Raw genomic sequence first — 19,146 nt, forward strand, 5'->3', positions numbered from 1 at the left:
TAGAATTCTGTCCCTTTAAATATTTGGTGGCATACAAATGTTTTTGTTTCTTCTTCTGAAAAAACATTCACCTGATTCCTTTGATTCCGTAGGGAAATTCTTCAAGTTCATTTCAAAGTTTCTTTATTTTTTCTTTTATAAGAGAAACTTGTGGAATATACTGTAAGTTAGTACTGCAATATTTTAAAGTTGCTAAAATATTTATGTGTGGTATATTGTGTTTTTATTTTTCTCATCAATTGTTCCTCACTGCATACTCCGATGACGCATTTTAGATAAATTGGAATATTATCACAAAGTGAAGCACAAGATTAGTCCCGTAGAAGCTTACATTCCTGTACATGCCACAAACCTGTATTGATCCTGTTGATACAGTCGTCACGTTCTCAAAAAGTCTGGTACGTGGTGTTTTGTAATTGTGCACCTGATTAGGATGGAAAGCATTGTGCAGTGTGCACATATAAATAACAATCCATGAAGGGCCCCCTTGTGGTCAATTAAGAGTCATCACAGCCTGCATTTAATCAATTAAACATTTTCTACCCGCGGGAAGTATGCAGGCTACTGTTTAATTAATCATACTGATTATCCATATAGCTTTCTTCTCTTCAGAGTTACCGCTCCAGCATTATAATTTACGATCGTAAGAATTTCACCTTATTGGTTTATTTAATGTAGTTTTACGTTTCTGTTAGTCCACCCAGTGTACAGCGCTACAGAATATGTTGGCGCCAAATAAATAATAAATTAATAATAATAATTCAATTAGATTTAAAAAAAAAAACTTATTTTTACTGGTTTGTTAGAAGTTGAAATATAAACATAAATGTAAAAATAAAAAACAGATCCTAAATCCTGCTGACATATGCTTCACTGCTTATAGTCTTAAATGTAGTTATGACTTTTGTAACCCCGCTAACTGTATACTTATTGCTAGCAAATGAATAACTTACTAGATATTCATTGTTACCCCCATATCTACTTTCTATATTTATCACAGGATAGCCACATGTATTGGGTTATTCACTAAAGTGTAAATGATCGTGAATTCTAAAAGCGTTATTAATTTCAAATTTAAGGCCAAAGTAGCTAATCTGAAAGAATAGCTGAACTATAGAGTTTTTCCAGTTCAGCTAATTTGACCTTAAATTTGAAATTCTCTTAAATTATCACTTCAGTTTATAAATGGCCTAATATGTTAAACTCAACGCGCGCCTTTACTTCACTTTGCCCATTTACATTGGATTTCCCTACTGATATCCTGCAGCCTGCAGGGTGATAGGTTTGGGGTTATAACTTTAATTTTGCAATATCTGCTAATCTACACATTTGCAAGTACAATGGATTAACATGGACCCATACCTCCTGTAACGGACCTCTGCCAAGGACCTAGCTGGAACGGGGACAAACCGCAGCACTTCTGCCCACAGTCACCATGGCTTGACTGGAGTCCTGGAACCACTCCCTCCTGGAGCCAAATGGGGAACTCGCTCTATCCACCCCCAAGCACTGGACGACACTCAGTCCTAGGAGCTCTAGTCCTTACAAGGACTTTCCCTGTTGAATACTCCACACTGGAACAGTGATTAGTGATTAGCCCTTTCCCCTCCCAGTAACCAGATGACACATAGTTCTGGGATTACAAGCTGGGATGTTTTAATCTGGCTAGATGGCATGCTTTTATACAATTTCAGACACAGTTAAGCACGCCCCTGACACTCCCACACAAACAGGATAATCCCTCTCCTGGACCTGAGAAGGCACTAGTTACAAGTTACAAACTCCTGTACCTGAGCGATAATTGAGTCAGAAACTGAGCTAATTCAATTATCTCCACGCACACAAACCCCCCCCCCAAAATACCTTTAAAACACATGAAAACCCCACAAAAGTTACATCACCCCGATCTGGGTGACTAACATATCCAAAAAAATCACCCAGATCACTTCAGGGGTTCGGGATTTTCATGGAAGTCATAATTTTGACCGACTGTGCACATGGTCCTATGCCAAAAACAATTCCATGAAATCAGTGCTAATGGTCGGTCAAGTTCGGTAGTCTTTTACAGGTTTCCCTGCAGGACCCATAGTTTGTGGGCAGGAGGCTAACAAGCAGGCTCCTCCAGGAGCTCATGGCAAACTCACTTGGGAAAGGGAGTTTGTCACACCTCCCATCTCTGTTGTACCTGTGCAGGGGTCAAGTCCTGGGGAATAAAGTGTGGGAACTCACTCGAGTTCCACCCTCACCCCACCACCAGAAAAAAACAAAACTTGCATGCATATATAAACACGTACACACACACTTAGGTGCACACATACACTCACAGACACACACACTCACAGACACACACACAGACTCACAGACACACACACACACATACATACTCAGACACACACACACTCACAGACACACACTCCCAGACACACACACATACACTCACAGACACATACACACCCACCCACACATACACTCACAGACACACACACACTTCCAGACACATACACACACACACTCACACACACACATCCACTCACAGACACACACACACACTCACAGACACACATACTTACATACACTCACAGACACATACACACACACACACATACACACAGACACACTCCCAGACACATACACAGACACACACATACACTCACAGACACATACACACACACACTCCCAGACACACACACATACACTCACAGACACACACACACACTCACAGACACACACACACACTCACAGACACACATACACTCACAGACACACACACACATACACACTCCCAGACACATACACAGACACACACACATACACAAACACACATACACTCACAGACACACATACATACACACACATACACTCACAGACACACACAAAAATTATTTGTATATATTTTTTAAAATGTAAAAATGTCCACCCAGCCTCCCTACCTGGAAAGCTGGCGTGGACCTGTCCCTGGGGTCCAGTGGGGCTTCAGTGTGGCCAGCTCTTGTCTCTCTGTCAGACGCGGCGAGGGAGCTGTGTTCTCTGCTGATGCCGGGAGCCGTAAATGACGTCATTTTCCGGCTCCCGGCATCAGCAAATGGCGCGGCGAGAGGGAGCAGAGAGAACACAGCTCCCTTGCCGCGTCTGATAGCGAGACAAGAGCCGGCCGGGGGGGGTCCATCAGATGGCCATTAGGCCACCTCTTGGGCCCCCCATGACAGGGGGAACACGGGGACATTTGGGGGCGGCATTTTTTGCCGCCCCTTGAGTGCCTGCAGGACCACAAACGGGAACGGCGTTCCTGCTCTAAAAAAAGTGCAGGAACGCCGTTCCCACGCGTTCCTGCAGGACTCGAGCCCTGTACCTGTGACATCATCACATGACTATCTCTGCCCCAAGGGTCTGAACCACAAAGAAAGGTGGTGGGTCCAAGCGTGAATACACACCAGGATGCCTGTCCATCACTCAGGGCGGCCCGTAAGGGCAGGCTATGCAGGTAGCACTGTTTCAGTGCTCTGTGCAGGGTCCTAGTGCCTTGAGCATAGTTGAGTGTGTTTTATGATGCGCTTATACTAAGATTGTTGGGGGACAGTTCCCCGGTGTCCCCAAAAGAGTAACATCAGGGAACTAAGGTGGGACAGAACTCGAAAATCTGGACTGTCCTGTCGAAATCAGGACAGTTGGGAGATATGTTGGTTCCTATGATGAAACAAGACTATGGAATGCCAAATGCAATTGCTGAATCTATTGCTCACATGTGTCACCCAGTCATTAGATTCATTTAATTAATCCTACTTATCCACAAATGTTTTTCAGTATGTTTTAGGACTGTATTTAATTGTTTTTATTAATAGTTCATAAAACATGAAAAAAAGAACTCGTCATACAAGTGATAATCCGTTCTCGGTTATAATCAGCAGTTCTAAGTAAAATTCATATGACGTTTTGAAGATATCCTGTGCACCCTTTCTAATTTCAGGATACGATGATCTGTTTGTAATGCTGGGACCAGACATGCTTTGATGTTTTGACACTTTGACTTTGATGTACGTAAAAATCAAAGTAATGGCACATTTTATTCCCTCCAGGTGCCAGGGAAAAGACGAATGCCATTAATTTAGTCTTGGCACACACCATAACAATCTGCATACCTCGTATGTTTACAAAGATATATATTACCCGGCAATGTGCTGCAATTTTCTTCCCAGTTTTCCACCTCTCTATGACATTTCACTATGTGATTTAGAGTGACCTTCCAAGATTCATGTTCATATGTTTAACATTATAAATACGGCTGCATTTTAGATTAAAAAGTACGCGGAGGTAGGATCACTATGGGGAAGCATTATTGGAGCCTTCAGCTGCCACAAATACCCCCTTGCCCATAAAAACTGTCTAGAGACGCTATAATCACGGATAGCCAAGGATCGGGCAGAGACTATATGTTTTTTTGTAGTGATTATAGTACTTGGAGTGTTCTTTTAACATATGTGCCTTTTTGCCACTATTATTACCAGTTTTCTTTAAATACAGGACTATTTTGGACAGGAATGACAGGGCAGGCAACTCATAACATAACTGACAGGCATATTTCACTGTATTACAGAAAATATTAAGTTAGATACAGTTTTCAGTATTCAAATGTTTCCATGTACATACATCATCAATTTTCTTTATGGTAAAGCCTATATAGTTCAGGAGTTTTCTCCTCTACCCCAACTCTTTTAAAAATGATTTTATAATAATAGCCCATTTTCTAGTTATATTACCCCCAGACATGCTTAATTTCTGATATCACCCATTGGCTTTGTATTGGGCCATCATATCCTGGAAGTGTATATTGCTCTGTTTACTAGGTCTGTCGTTGTGTAACAGAATGGATGTCTTTAACATGGTGGTTGTTTGCCAAATGTATATAGTTATAGGTTTATTGTGTTAAACATTGGATGATGTCGTCTCAGTGTGTTTAGTACAATGAATTAAATGGGCATGGACCAAAAAATCATGGGTCAGAGTCAAATTCTTGAGGTTAGAGTCAAGTCCATCTTGAAATTTTACCATTCACCACTGTATCATCGGCATTGTCAAGTGGGTGCCAACCAACTGTCCACACTGTACCCTACTTATGTATTTTTTACAATTTGAGATGCCAATAAAAAATATTTGTGTTCTACTCTGTTATTTCCAGTCTATAACTGTTTTTATTTATTTGTTTTTTTAAAGCTTCATATTTGTTTTTTTATGAAAAAAAATGACCCTTATAATGGTTGAGTTTTAAATACAGTATTCTCCTTAAAAAAAAGTAATAAGTGCGATGAATGCAAAATTGGTAAAAAAAATAAAAACTAAACGCAACCACTAAAGATACTATAAATTATAAATCTGCTTTTTTTTAACTGGTTTCTGAAGTCAAATCTTATTCTTCAAAGACTCAATAGAATGTGTCTCTTCCAGTTCGTCAGAAAGAGGCCTTGCTTTAAATCTGCTGCTAGCCAATGCCTGTAGAATTCAACAAATAGTTGGACCCCCAAATGCTAAACAAAGATGGCCCATTCAAACAATGGGGAAGAAAATCAGTGTTCATCTTAAAATATGGAGAATGAGTGAAGTGACATTTTCTACACACATCCAGCCTACTTTGAATAGCGAACATGTAGGAAAATGTGGTTTTAAGTCTGGGTAAACGCTATGGGACTATGCTTTGTAAGCGATCAGAAATACAAAATATGGGACCATGTTCCTTTGGTACACTGTCTGCCTCTTTAAATAAGTGAAGCATTGTAGTACAGCAAAATATTATCTCGTGGTTGCTTGATTACACCATCCTGCAGCCTATCACCTGCAAGCCCACCATGGGTGACACTGTAACTAGACATTCATTATATTCTGTCTCCACGATACAGATCTTATTTCAATCTAAGAAATGAGTAGGGTGACATTTCACAAGGAACAATCATTCTTCTTTTTATCCTTTCTATTCTCAGGGCTGCGAATTTCAAGAACTTCACGTTTATTCAGCTGAATGAGGAATTCTCTCGTGGCAAAGGTCTAGATGTTGGGGCTCGAGCCTGGAAAGGCAATAACGTGCTTCTGTTTTTTTGTGATGTCGATATTTACTTTACTGCAGAATTTCTCAACACGTGCAGAATAAACACGCAGCCAGGTACATGACTACCTTTCAAAATATGTGATTACCCACTTCTTGTTTTTAATTTTCCTTTGGTGCTATTTTTTTTTTTTTTTTTTTTTTTTTTTTTTTTTTTTAAATTCTTTATTTTGTTGTGCAGATGAACACAAAGCATAAACGTACGCCACAACAGCGTGCATGAATGGATAGACATTAGATTAACAGTGGCATGAGTAGTTTGCACATTTTTGTTTTAAGGAGAAAATAACAAGCTGTTCAACAACATTATGTAAGCTTACAATCGTTAGGCTAGGTAATCTAGTGTGTGGTTCAGTCACGTTGGAAGTTGAGTAAAATGTATAATAAACATAATAAATGAGGGTAATAAACAAAATATAATTAAACAATGGACAATCTTCATGAGAAACAAGGTTGTAGCAAGTACTGATGTTCGTAGCTTACAGGCTATATATATCCTAATCAGCCTCAGTGGTATGCAGTGTTAATGAGTGTGTAAGTACAGAGTATGAGATTTACGACTTTATAACCTGCTGGATATTAGAGATTGCATGCTTTAAGTGCTATAATAGACATCTAAGCTAAAGTGTGGCTAGACAAGATCAGTTTGGCCGCTAGACTGGCTGTAAAGTTATTATTCACACACATAGGCTTATACTTTCCAGTCCTATGGATTTTTGTGTGGAATTGCCACACTGAGTGCAGTGTCCGAGAGCCTGCTGTGAAGCCCTGTTTCAGCCGATTCCGGTCGGGTAGGTGGTACCTGAGTCCGCCGATCGCCTTAGCCTGTGCGAGAGCAGGGCTATTGGGTAGGTTCTCAAGTCGCCTGCAAGCGAGGCACCGGCAGTGCGCAGAGGTAGTGTCCACAAGTCGGTGGTGCTTCTCCCGGCTGGGGCCCTGGAGCAATGTCCTCTGGAGTGAGGGGGGTTTGGTGTGTAGTGGTGGTCTTGTCGCTTTGTTCGGGTGTTCCCGCCGTAGCTCCGCTTCCCGGGTCTCTGGCTCCGGGCCTTCGCGAGAGCCCTCGCCTTGGGTCCATGGAGCCTCCCAGTCACGGTGGTTGGCTCGGGGGCCCGCGGATTCTCCCTAACCCGGGTGTCCCCGCGGGTGTATGGACGGCATGGGGTACTCCCCCGGTGGGCTCCCAGCCCAGAAGGACGTCGGGCAGTCAGGACGGCAGCTTTGTACACCCGTTTGATGGGCGATGCTGGTTTGGGGCCGAATGTGGTCTGGACAGTGATTTTCTGCACATGTGCTGTTAGGCCCGCAGTGCGCCGCTTGGTATGTGGCTCAGTGTCCCTCCCGGTAGCGCCGTGACATTTGCTTTGCCGTTGTGGGGCTTTCGGCTGCAGTATGGCCACCAGTTTGCGCCAGAGGTCATTAAAGATTATTGCAAGTCTTTGCTGTGTCTCGTGCTGTGAGTCTGTAGGCTCTAGGGAACATGAGGTGTCCGCCATTTTGGGTGCATCCTCGTGTAGTATATTTCCCCTTGTACTCCCTCTCTGCTCTTTCACCGGACTCGATACCTCTCTCAGGTGTGGACCGCGATCACCCCCGACGGTCCAGGGGGGGGGGTAACAGGGTTCCTTCTTGCGTTGTGTCAGCCTCTTGTGGTACCGGACCGGGGGATCGGCCGCCTCTCCCGCTCTACGGTCACCAGGCCTCATGGCGCAAGTCGGTCTGCCAGCTGGTTCCAAGATGTTCGCAAGCTGCAAGCTTCGTTTAGTACCCTGTCATGGGTTGAGTGAAGCTGTTTGGGTTGCTTTTTTTGTTTAATTTTGGGCCAAAAAGCGGTATTTTGCCCTATTGTTGGAGGAGCTCTGCAGTGGCACGTCTATCAGCTTCGCCGGTCAGGCCCCTCCCCCCCTGGTGCTATTTTTTTATGTTCTGCCATTTTTAATAATTAAACTTAACCTTTATTCGTGCTTCATGAATGCAACTTTATCACAATTTATATTTAATTAAGAACTATTATATAGGTCGTAATTCTAAATATTTAATAACTATTATTTTGTTTTATAAATATGATGCAAAATCAGATCCGTATCTTCCAAAACATTTTGGTATTGCTTACTTTTCTCTTGCAGATGTATTTGTACTGCATCTTCTAATATATTCAATTAATTTCTATTGTGAAATCTTAAAATGAATCGATTTAACCAGTGATTCCCAAACCAGTCCCCATAGCCCACCAGCAGTCCAGGTTTTCTTAGTATCTCCATTGGAATATGTCAGTATCTCTGTTGGACTAAAAAATGGAAATACATAAATCACGGATTGCTGGTGGGCCATGAGTACTGGTTTGGCAACCACTGGAATAAATTATTCTGAATGTATTCTATTGGCACAGTGCTGCTTTTTTTCCCATAATTAAAAGTTTGGAAACTTCACAAGATAACTATGTGCCTGACACTGTCCACAGACCTCTACCTGTATCACAATTACAGTCACACTACACAACCCCTAAATATCTGAGCCTCAGCTTGTGTATGGCCCTGGGAAATGCATCCCTGTGTAAGATCTATGTAAATCACAGCTAGCGGACATGCAGATCTCCGCTCAGGCAACCTACAAGCAAGGGAGCACTGTCTATATCTATTTTACAATTTAAACATGGCTGTTGACAGAATGTTACCCTAGGCATGTGTCTATATCCCTTAGTGATGCATCTGGCCCTGTTCAAGGCATCAGGATTATGTCAAAGGAAATTTTGATATGACCCTTCACTAAGTAGCCAGTGAACCACAGGAATTGACATTTCCATAAAATACCAGAAATATGAAAAAATAATGAAAATAATATGTGCAGCATTTTCTGAATCAGTCAGGTACACAGCATGTCAAAATGTTATTTACATTCCACAGCTAGCCTTTTTTCGTACATTAAGAAACAAAATCCGTAAATGTCAAGAAAGCTATAACTCATCGTTACATAAGAAAGTGTTAATAAATCCATCAAAAACCTTGCAGACTACAGAAGCCCATGTATTTTTAATGTTTTCTGACTTATGTCAAGAAAACAACTTGCTTTCTCGACATAACAAATTGCTTTCTCGACATAACAAATTGCTTTCTCGACATAACAAATTGTTTGCTCGACATAAATTGTTTTGTCAAAAAAAAAAGTTGTTTTATGAAGATTATTTAAAAGTCCATGCATTTGCCTGACTAGCTTCAGCCAGCATGTGTCACAGTGAGTAAGCACATTGAAAGGCAAAGCAGCCAAGTAGACTGTCACAGGAGCCTGCTACCTAATATTGCCAAAAGTGTGTTGGTATATTAAAGAAATTGAGTGTAAAAAAAAATATTCTTTATAAAACAACTTGTTATGTTGACAAAACAACTTGTTCTGTCGAGAAAACGGCTTGTTTTCTCGAGATAAGTTGTTTTCTCGACATAACAAGTTGGAAAATATTTAAAATACATGGCCTTTCTGTGCTTGTTATTAGTCCCCTTAAAATTTCTAAAACAGCCCTGCCGCTGGACCCCTCCCCCCCCCCCCCCCCCCAGCCATGACCCTAAAATTAAAATTCTCTCTTTGTCCATTTGAAATGTTGGGAGGTATGCAAATTTCTAATGCTGCTTCCCCTAGAACAGGGGTAGGCAACCTACGGCACTAGTGCCATGCACGGCACTCGAGGTGCCTTTGCACGGCACTCAAGGCTGCTAGAGAAAAACAGGCTCTGGCCTATCAGGAGTCCCAGTAAAACTTCAGATATCTGCTAATCCGAGAAGGTGGTGAAGGACAATCCTCAATTTATGCATTGCAGCACGTAGAGGTAGTGATCTCAGAGCACTTGTGAATAGGAATCCACACTGTAGTAGAGCAGCCTGCAGCTGCTGTTGCAGCTCCTGTCCTTGACCTGTACCTTGCCAGCCTGGCCCCCACTGGAACCCAGGGAAGCCACCCACACTGCTAGATATACACAGAAATGCAGAATAACCCTCCCCTCATACAAATAATATGGACAGCCCACACACAAACATACACACAATCCGCACAAACGAAACACCACTAACAATCCACATACATGCACACAACCTCACATGCAATACCCCAAAAAGCCCCCACACACTACCAAACACACACTGTGACATATCCATCCACACACACACACAATTGCACAAGCGGCCCCCATACACAGCCCACATTCATATGTATCATACACAATACCATAAACTACTCATGAACATAAACAATATAATAGCTCATATACGCAGGGCCATCTTTAACGCAGGGCAAACTGGGCAGCTGCACCGTGAGCCCTGCTGGCCTCAACTATTTCTAACCCTCTGGCCGGTAATCTGCACACTAAGGAGGCCCACCGGGTGGCCCATGCACAAAGGACCACCTGGTGGGCTTCTGTCAGCAGGGGCCCGCCGCACGCTGAGGCGCTTTACCAGCGCGAGCGGGCCCCTTGCTTTTCGGCAGCAGGCTGGGAGGAAGTGACGGCCGCGCATTACTTCCTCCCACAAAGAGAGGAGCGCGCGGGAAAGAAGAGTAAGCAGATTGGAGGGGGGCTGGCCGAGAGCGCTAGACCCCAACTCCCAACACCTTCAACCACCAGCAGGAAAGGTAGGAAACTGGAGGGTGGGTTTTAAAGTGTATGTCTGTGTCAATATGTGTGTGTGTGTGTGTGTGTGTTAGTGTGTCTGTATGTATGTGTGTCATATCTGTGTGTGTCAGTATGTGTGTCAGTATGTCTTTGTGTGTCAGCATGTCTGTGTGTCAGCATGTGTCAGTATGTCTTTGTGTGTGTCTGTGTGTCAGTATGTCTTTGTGTGTGTCAGTATGTCTGTGTGTATGCCAGTATGTCTGTGTCAGTATATCTGTGTGTGTCAGTATGTTTGTATGTCAGCATGTCTGTGTGTGTGTCAGTATGTCTGTGTGTGTATCTGTGTGTGTGCACGCATTTAAGTGTGTATATATCTCTGTGTGTGTATATGTGCATACATCTCAGCATTCACACACTAACACTAAACACAAATACACCTCTGCATTCAAATCTCAACACTACGTACAAACACATGTATGTGTTAAGAAGAGTAGGCAGATTGGAGGGGGGCTGGCAGAGAGCGCTAGACCCCAACTCCCAACACCTTCAACCACCAGCAGGAAAGGTAGGAAACTGGAGGGTGGGTTTTAAAGTGTATGTCTGTGTCAATATGTCTGTCAGTGTGTGTGTGTTAGTGTGTCTGTATGTATGTGTGTCATATCTGTGTGTGTCAGTATGTGTGTCAGTATGTCTTTGTGTGTCAGCATGTCTGTGTGTCTGTGTGCCAGTATGTCTTTGTGTGTGTCTGTGTGTCAGTATGTCTTTGTGTGTGTCAGTATGTCTGTGTGTGTGTCAGTATATCTGTGTGTGTCTGTATGTTTGTATGTCAGCATGTCTGTGTGTGTGTCAGTATGTCTGTGTGTGTATCTGTGTGTGTGTGTGCGCATTTTAGTGTGTATATATCTCTGTGTGTGTATATGTGCATACATCTCATCATTCACACACTAACACTACACACAAATACACCTCTGCATTCAAATCTCAACACTACGTACAAACACATGTCTGTGTTACACACCAAAATTATATGTAAATACACCCCTGCATTCAAAAACCAACACTACACAAATACATGCTTGCAATCACGCCAACACCACGTACAAACAAATTCCATACAAAAACCTGTTTACATTCAAACAAACAAAAACTGTTTAGTGCTAAATACAGACCTGCAAACATGGGTAAATGGTAGAGCCCCAGCTATCAATGCATTTCTGGAGTTGCACGACAGATGGGGATCTACCTTTTAATCACCCGTGCAACAGGGAGACCCCCAAAAATTCTTGCACCTCTCTACTTTAGGTCCGCCACTGCGTTGAGGTGGAGGACGTGATTGCATGCCTGGGAAGGAGGGACAGGGTCCAGGGGGCCCTAAGCAAATGCTTTGCCCAGGGTCCAGTCACTATTAAAGAAGGCCCTGCATATACGCACAAATACAACAATACAAAGCAATTACAGTAAAAGTAACACAAGCAGAATACGGCAGCATACACACCTTGAATTAAAAAAAAAAAAATAGGACCGGCACGCTACAGGACATCACAATCCTATATCGGCACAGTGCTGCTAAAAGGTTGCCTACCCCTGCCCTAGAATGATGCTGTCCTATATGTTTTTCACATTTAACCCAAACCCATCATCTAGGAATCACGTATTTGTTACACCGTTAAATGGTGCGTATTATTTATGTATGTATGTATTTATTTAAATATAGGGAGGAGAGTTTTCTACCCAGTGCTCTTCAGTCAGTATAACCCGGCTATAATATATGGGCACCACAACGCAATCCCTTCCATTGACCAGCAACTGGTAAGTGATTTGTGGATAAAATAGTTTTCTTTTGTTTTCAATCACGCGTCACGAGCTCCGCTACACAAATCCAAGTTAAGCAACAATGTGTTTGGAATGTATAGACTGATTGTTTAAATGCATTCTAATATGGTTTACACATTTGTATTATGGGTAATTTGTAACTGCATGTCACCGGTTAGAATAGTGTGTATTAATGAGTTATTTATGAGCCTAATAGCATTAATTTCATTGTTTGTACAGATCTGCTTGCAATAAACCCGTTCCGTAGATTTATAACTATTTAATGTGATGTGAATGTCCATTCTGTGTTCTTATCATTTGCTAACCTTTCAAATTAATCAACTCGATGGAAAGAAACCAAACACCCTTCGCCCTTCATTTAGATGTGAAAATTGATCATGTTAGGCTTACTTTTTCATAGGGTAAGTTAAAGCAAACCTAAAGTCCATAAAAATTACGTTTGTTGATGCTGTGACCACCTTGTTTCCAGCGCGGAGACTTGTACGGCAGTCGCCCGCTCCACCTCCAAAGATGTCACCATGCCTGCTGACGTCTTCCATCATCTTGACCAATCCAATGCTTCTCATAGAGAAGCATTGGTGTCCACGGCACTCATGCATGACCAAACACAGTGCTCTGCTAATCAAATAATGCTATAAGAAGCATTTGATTGCAGGACCAGGTTTGACTCGGATCTGGAGGTGGAATCATCTCCGGTGGCTCTCAGGAAGAATGCCACTTGAGTTGTATTTAACCCTTCAATGTAAACATCCTGTTTCTATAAAAGGCAACGCTTTACATTGAAGGGTGAAAATGACACGGCCAATGCACCACAACCACTTCATTGAGTTGAAGTGGCCTGGTAGTAGTCCTTTAATGAAGCAGTTTGAGCACTTTTAGTAAGTACTAGAGTTCCGTGTAGTAGTTATGGTGCCAAGATCCCCTAGCACTGCCTATTGGTTCTTTGTCAAACCATTTAGAAGTATGTGCTGTAAAACTACCACATGCATCTAAAAACTGATATTCAGAGAAGTGGGAACTTGATTCCTGTGAGTGTTTCTAAAATCAGCCAGTAACTGTATATTTAGGTGATGTACTGTAACTGCAACCCTGATAGAAACCCTGTGTTCACCTGCCAAGTTTAGACCTCCCAAGTGTCCCTATTTAGGAGGAACAGTCCTAATGTTTTGTCGAGAAAACATGTTATGTCAGGATAATTTGCTGGTATAGCGGTGTGTTCTATTCATTCACATACTGCAGAAATTACAGAAGAAATACAAAGGACCTCTAAACAGTCCTTCCACTGGAAAACCTGCCAGTAAACTTTTTTTGAGAACCAATTTAACTTTAATCCAGATTGCTTCATGGGCAGTCTTCCAGGGCAGCCAAATGAATGCATGAAAGAGCTGTCCATTGAGCCCTCTTCATGCACAAAGTGCAGCTTTTCTATCAAAACTACTGACGTGTGTGATTGGAATTTCAGCCATTAGTTCTATTATAATGGGGTCTGTAATATACACTGCACGCAACATTTATTTCTAATCATTTCAGGCTGGGCAATCTCTTCCATTCATAAACTTAAAATCACAGGAGTCAAGTGTGAATGAGAACCATGCAAAAAGCCAAAATACACCTTAGTACACAAAGTCAAAGCTTTGAAACATAAAATAAACACCATATAACGCCATCATTCTTTCTTGCGTTTGAACTTGGCGGGCTCTAAAAAAAAAGTTAAGGTGCGCTAATCTGAGCACTGGGAGTCATAATTTTGTAATCCCACACTTACAAAATGTCTAGGTCTCAGAAGGTGTTAAATGACGCACAGGAAGGTAAATAGGAGTTGTGGTTACCTCATCTCCTAGGTGTTTGTCAGCCGGTAATATAAGAGCGTGTGGCTGATATCTGAGGATTTATTTAGTTGGAACCTCAGTGGGTAATCAGATTTTTGGAAATGAATGAATGGTAGAAAGGAAATGATGGAATGTATAGTAGTTACATCAAAGCTGTTTTGTTTGGAATGAAAATGAGCTGTCACTAGGAAATGAATGAATGCGTCTGTGAATGTTGGCTTCTAGGCTATTTATACCTGTAGGCTTTTTTTTTTTTTTTTTTTTGTCACTTTGATAATATTACAAAGAACATTGACTCTCTGCAACTATTGTATAATATCTAGTGCCGTGTATGCTAGAAACTGTAATTCAGTGAGTTGTGTTGTAGCAAAAAAAATGGGTTGACGGAATACTGATTTTACATTTTAAATTGAAAATCTTTGTTGTATTTAGGAAATTTAGATTATTCATTTTGTTACAATATATTACGGCTAAAATCTAAAATTGAATACCAATATAAATAGCCAAGCTAGTAGATAATTTAATGCACAGCTATCCACAGATTATTATCAGCATTTATATAGTGGCAAGATATTCCACAAATTATAGTGTTGATTATATTTACTGATTTCTTCATTAACCTGAGTATTTATTAACCAGAAGATAAAAGTATGTTGCAAACAAGGCTGAAAAGTTTTACTTGCCCCTTACAAAATACAAGTTTTTAATTTAAAAAAACAAATCAAAAGATCTAATTTATGAGAGAAAAAATAGGCACACCAAAAACCATTATTTGGAGACCATTGGGGCATAGGAATCATGAATGGAGTATCATGCAAAGAAGATTGTTGGGAAGGGATAGCCAACAAGCCGATGTATATTCACATCCATAATATCTTTTGTTTAAATCACTTTTCAATTCGACTTGCCTGAGCTGGCCTGCTGGTATAGTCTTGTGATCAATAGGGAGTTATTGGCAACTCAGATACCCTGTTGCAGACGTGCCACACTCATGTCCAGTTAGTCAATATTGTGGCCCTCCTCGCCAAGCCCGCTAGTAATGTTAAACAGTATTACACATCACTCCATTGAAAGGTGTAAGAAAGTGAATGTTTAGGTGTGTCATTGCTACTTGTGATGAGCAGGATTTAAAACTATACGCCATAATGTAGTCCTTGATACTCCACACAGAACCCTGAATTTAGATTGATCAACTACACACTTAATTCGACATTCACACACACAATAACAAACTACACATTCATGGCACCCATCACAAATATCCTACACTCTTACACTTTCACTCTACATAAATACATCTGTGCACATGCACACACTGACACACTACACACAAACACATTCCTGCATTCACACACACACATTGTCTCACCAACGTCCGTGTGCATTAGTGCTGGTGGTGTGTAACTTTTAGGAATGGCTTACCATTCCTTACCACCTTACCTAACCATATATCAAAGGGGTCACATTGTATATATAGTTTATAAGAAGCCACTTACCTTATGATCAAACATATTTTATATGAGATCAGCGGTTTCACCTAAATCGCAGAATTTACAAGATGGTCCAAGCCCATGCTTGCATTTATCACATTTTAACAATAGTCGCGCTTTCAAACCCTTATACGATTCTGTGTTTGTACTTATCCAGAAGATGAACGCCTCTTTAATAATCTTGCATCCCTCACATCAGTTTTCTGAAATCCCGACCGTGCAGACAGTCAAATCTCCTTAATTTTCCATTTAAAAGCTTTCATATCCATTCAGAACAATGCTAGACTATCAAACACAAAGTCATCTTAAAGGGACACTCCAAGAACTATAACGTATGTGTTTAACAGCTCAGGTAAGTCGTGCGCACACACCACTTCATTCACAAAACTATGAATGGGACTGTCTATAAGTAAACTAAACTAATAGCTTTTATTTGGCAGATCTATACATCTTGCAATTTATATAGTTACATAGTTACATAGCTGAAAAGAGACTTGCACCCATCAAGTCAGCCTTCCTCACATTTGTTTTTGCTGTTGATCCAAAAGAAGGCAAAAAAACCTAGTTTGAAGCACTTCCAATTTTGCAACAAACTAGGACAAAAAATTCCTTCTTAACCTCAGAATGGCAGTCAGATTTATCCTTGGATCAAGCAGTTATTACCCTACATTGAACAATTATATCACCCTACATAGAAAAATTGCAGAACTACATAAATGGCCCTAAATGTTCACAGTATATGTGGTTATTGTATTATCTGATACAGAATCACCTCTCTTTCCTCTGTCTCCTTCTTGGTTAGTTGTGGCCTAAATTTAGCATTTTTGTCTTTCGCTTAATTCTAGCTCACTGGTTAGCGATTATGCCCCTAAATATTTGCAGTGATCTAGAAAGAATAAAAAAAAAAAAAATCATGGCATACATCACGCAACAAGTTTAATCTACTATCTTTTTTCGAGCAAACTTTCCTAGGAGGAATTCTCCCATAATCCTTTGCAAGAAACTTGCTCGATAAGTATGACAGGTCTTCTTCTAGCTTAATAATTGTAAAGTCATGGCTACATTTCATTGTATTTGGATATTTTAGTAAATCATAGTGTGGGTATAAAGCGCAATGACTACTAATAGATGTCACATATAGTACAACTTCTGAATCTTTCTCTAGATCTCGGAACACTGACAACACGCAGTGTCTTGCTTTAGAAATTCTGGCTATTTAAAGATCCTCAAGTTGTCAACCTGTGTATTTATAGTCCATTTAGATTGTTCCCTTCATAGATAATAGCTCGTTAACACGTAGCTCTCTAGCTGACTATTAACGTACTTGTCCTGTCAAGTGATGAGTTGGCCACCCCCTTCTTTTTTAGTGAGATATTTCCTATTTACTAAGACAGGCATGTAATGTAAGAGGAATATCCAGTACACAACAGGAATATACTAAAAGGAAAATAATGTGCTGTAAATCAAACTATGTGTCTGTGTGTGTGTTTGTGTCAGTGTGTGTGTTTGTATGTGTCTTTGTGTGCTTATATACAAAGTTCTCTCCCTTTAGAGGGATGTATGCTATTATAGCTCACACAGAGACATTGTTATTTATTTTGTTTGTTTGTTATTAATGTTTTTATTTAGAGGTGTACTGTCATGTCATTAAATAAAACATGGAAAGTCACCTATAACTTTATTTTTTTTAAATGGATATTAAATATTGAGACATTGACTTCTCAATCCACTTTAGTCCAGGCACAGTCAGGGTACACATTGCTTTAGAAGAGGAGAAATTTAGATTTTTTTTACTCGGATTCCTCTTTAAATTCTCTCTGCTGGCTGGCAAGTGCCAAGTGCAGAGTTTGTCAGAGTGGCATTGCATTGCTGGGTAAAGTTTCATGCAGAAGGTAATTCAAATATAAGTCACACCTCACAGATACATATTTATTAGATATAAGGATAAGTAAACATAATATTTACAATCTTGGGAACTGGTGGTACCATATTAACTAGGACCTATTAGCCTCTATCCAATAGGTAGGCAAATTTAGGCACAAATGTTGTGCACAACACCTCCAGTAATACTGGCAAAGCATAAAGGTATATGTAGTCCACAACATCTGGAATACCAAAACGTGCCTACACCTGCTCTATCCCCGAAAGGCAGCAGCACAGACATTCCCTTTTAGATCTTCCTAGTTCTAGGATCACCCTGCTGAGAAGATGTAACAGGTCCATCCCATGGACAGTTCTTTCCATATTCATGCACTCCTGTATTCCACGGAGCGGAGTAGTTTATAAAACCAACATGTGTCATTCTGGCCATTTTTCCATATGCTATTTTTATGTAGTGAAAAATAAAAGTATAAGGATACTAGTAAAATTAATTATATTTAAACTGCATTCGTATTCCCTTTTAGGAACACAATAGGCACCCAGATCCCTTCATCACAATGCAGGGGCCTGGTTGCCTGGGTGACAGCCACAAGAGATTGTTCAGTAATTTAGCAGAGTAATACAGTTGTAGTCAGATGGTCTCAAGAGACCCTCTGATTGGCGGAATGCATCATTTTGCCACACATGCGCACTAACCTCCCAAAGCTTTCCTGTGGAAAAATATTGGATTAGCTGACATCATCAACACTGCCAAAGAGGCAGAACAACTCAAGCGAGGGTTGAAAGGTTAGTAAATCACCTTTTTAAACCTGGCAGCAACACAATTCAGTCTTTGCCAAACTCTTTGTTGGTTGTCTGATATGTCTTCAAGTAAGGCTGATGTAATTTGGGAAGGTGTGGCAGAGTTGGCAATACACAATATATACTTAATTAAAGGAAGTATTTTTTTTTTTTTTTACTACACATCTTGCATCATTGTTTTCTGACTGAACTTCTGCAGTGATGAAAAGGAAGTTTAACAATACCCCAATTTTTTATTTTTTATTTTTTTTTTATAGTTGAAGCATGAGAATCACCCAACCTATTACAACAACATCAAAAAAACATTTAAGTTGTTCAAACCTGCTTTATCCCAGCCCCTTTAGAAAAGCCATGAGACTGTTTGAACCTGCACTGACTGTCTTTTAGGAATGCAGTGTAGATCATTGTAGTATATAAAAGGCCAAAACATGAGTGGCCCAAAACTATTCTCAAATATGTGTGGGCTTCGTATACAGAGATTTAAATACTTGTAAAGCAGGGCAGCAGGGCACTCCCGTCACCCTATCCACTACATAACTGTAGTGGTTATGGTGCTTGAAATGTTCCTTTTAAAAAAATGCAGTTATGAGTTTCACGTGAAGGCAGGCACAGGGGCCAAGTGGAGGGTCA

At 40.8% G+C, this 19,146-nt stretch overlaps 1 protein-coding gene across 3 annotated transcripts in view; it reads left to right on the top strand.

The window, feature by feature from the left end:
• CSGALNACT1 (chondroitin sulfate N-acetylgalactosaminyltransferase 1) overlaps window positions 1-19,146 on the top strand; it is a 369,464-nt gene that overhangs the window by 317,514 nt on the left and 32,804 nt on the right. For all 3 annotated transcript variants that reach the window (XM_063455808.1, XM_063455810.1, XM_063455809.1), the window contains 2 exons: window positions 5,970-6,148; window positions 12,397-12,491. In XM_063455808.1, the coding sequence (XP_063311878.1) occupies window positions 5,970-6,148; window positions 12,397-12,491 (274 nt within the window). The remainder of the gene's footprint in view (window positions 1-5,969; window positions 6,149-12,396; window positions 12,492-19,146) is intronic.

This window comes from Pelobates fuscus, chromosome 5, assembly GCF_036172605.1.
Source record: "Pelobates fuscus isolate aPelFus1 chromosome 5, aPelFus1.pri, whole genome shotgun sequence".
Taxonomy (NCBI): Eukaryota; Metazoa; Chordata; class Amphibia; order Anura; family Pelobatidae; genus Pelobates; species Pelobates fuscus.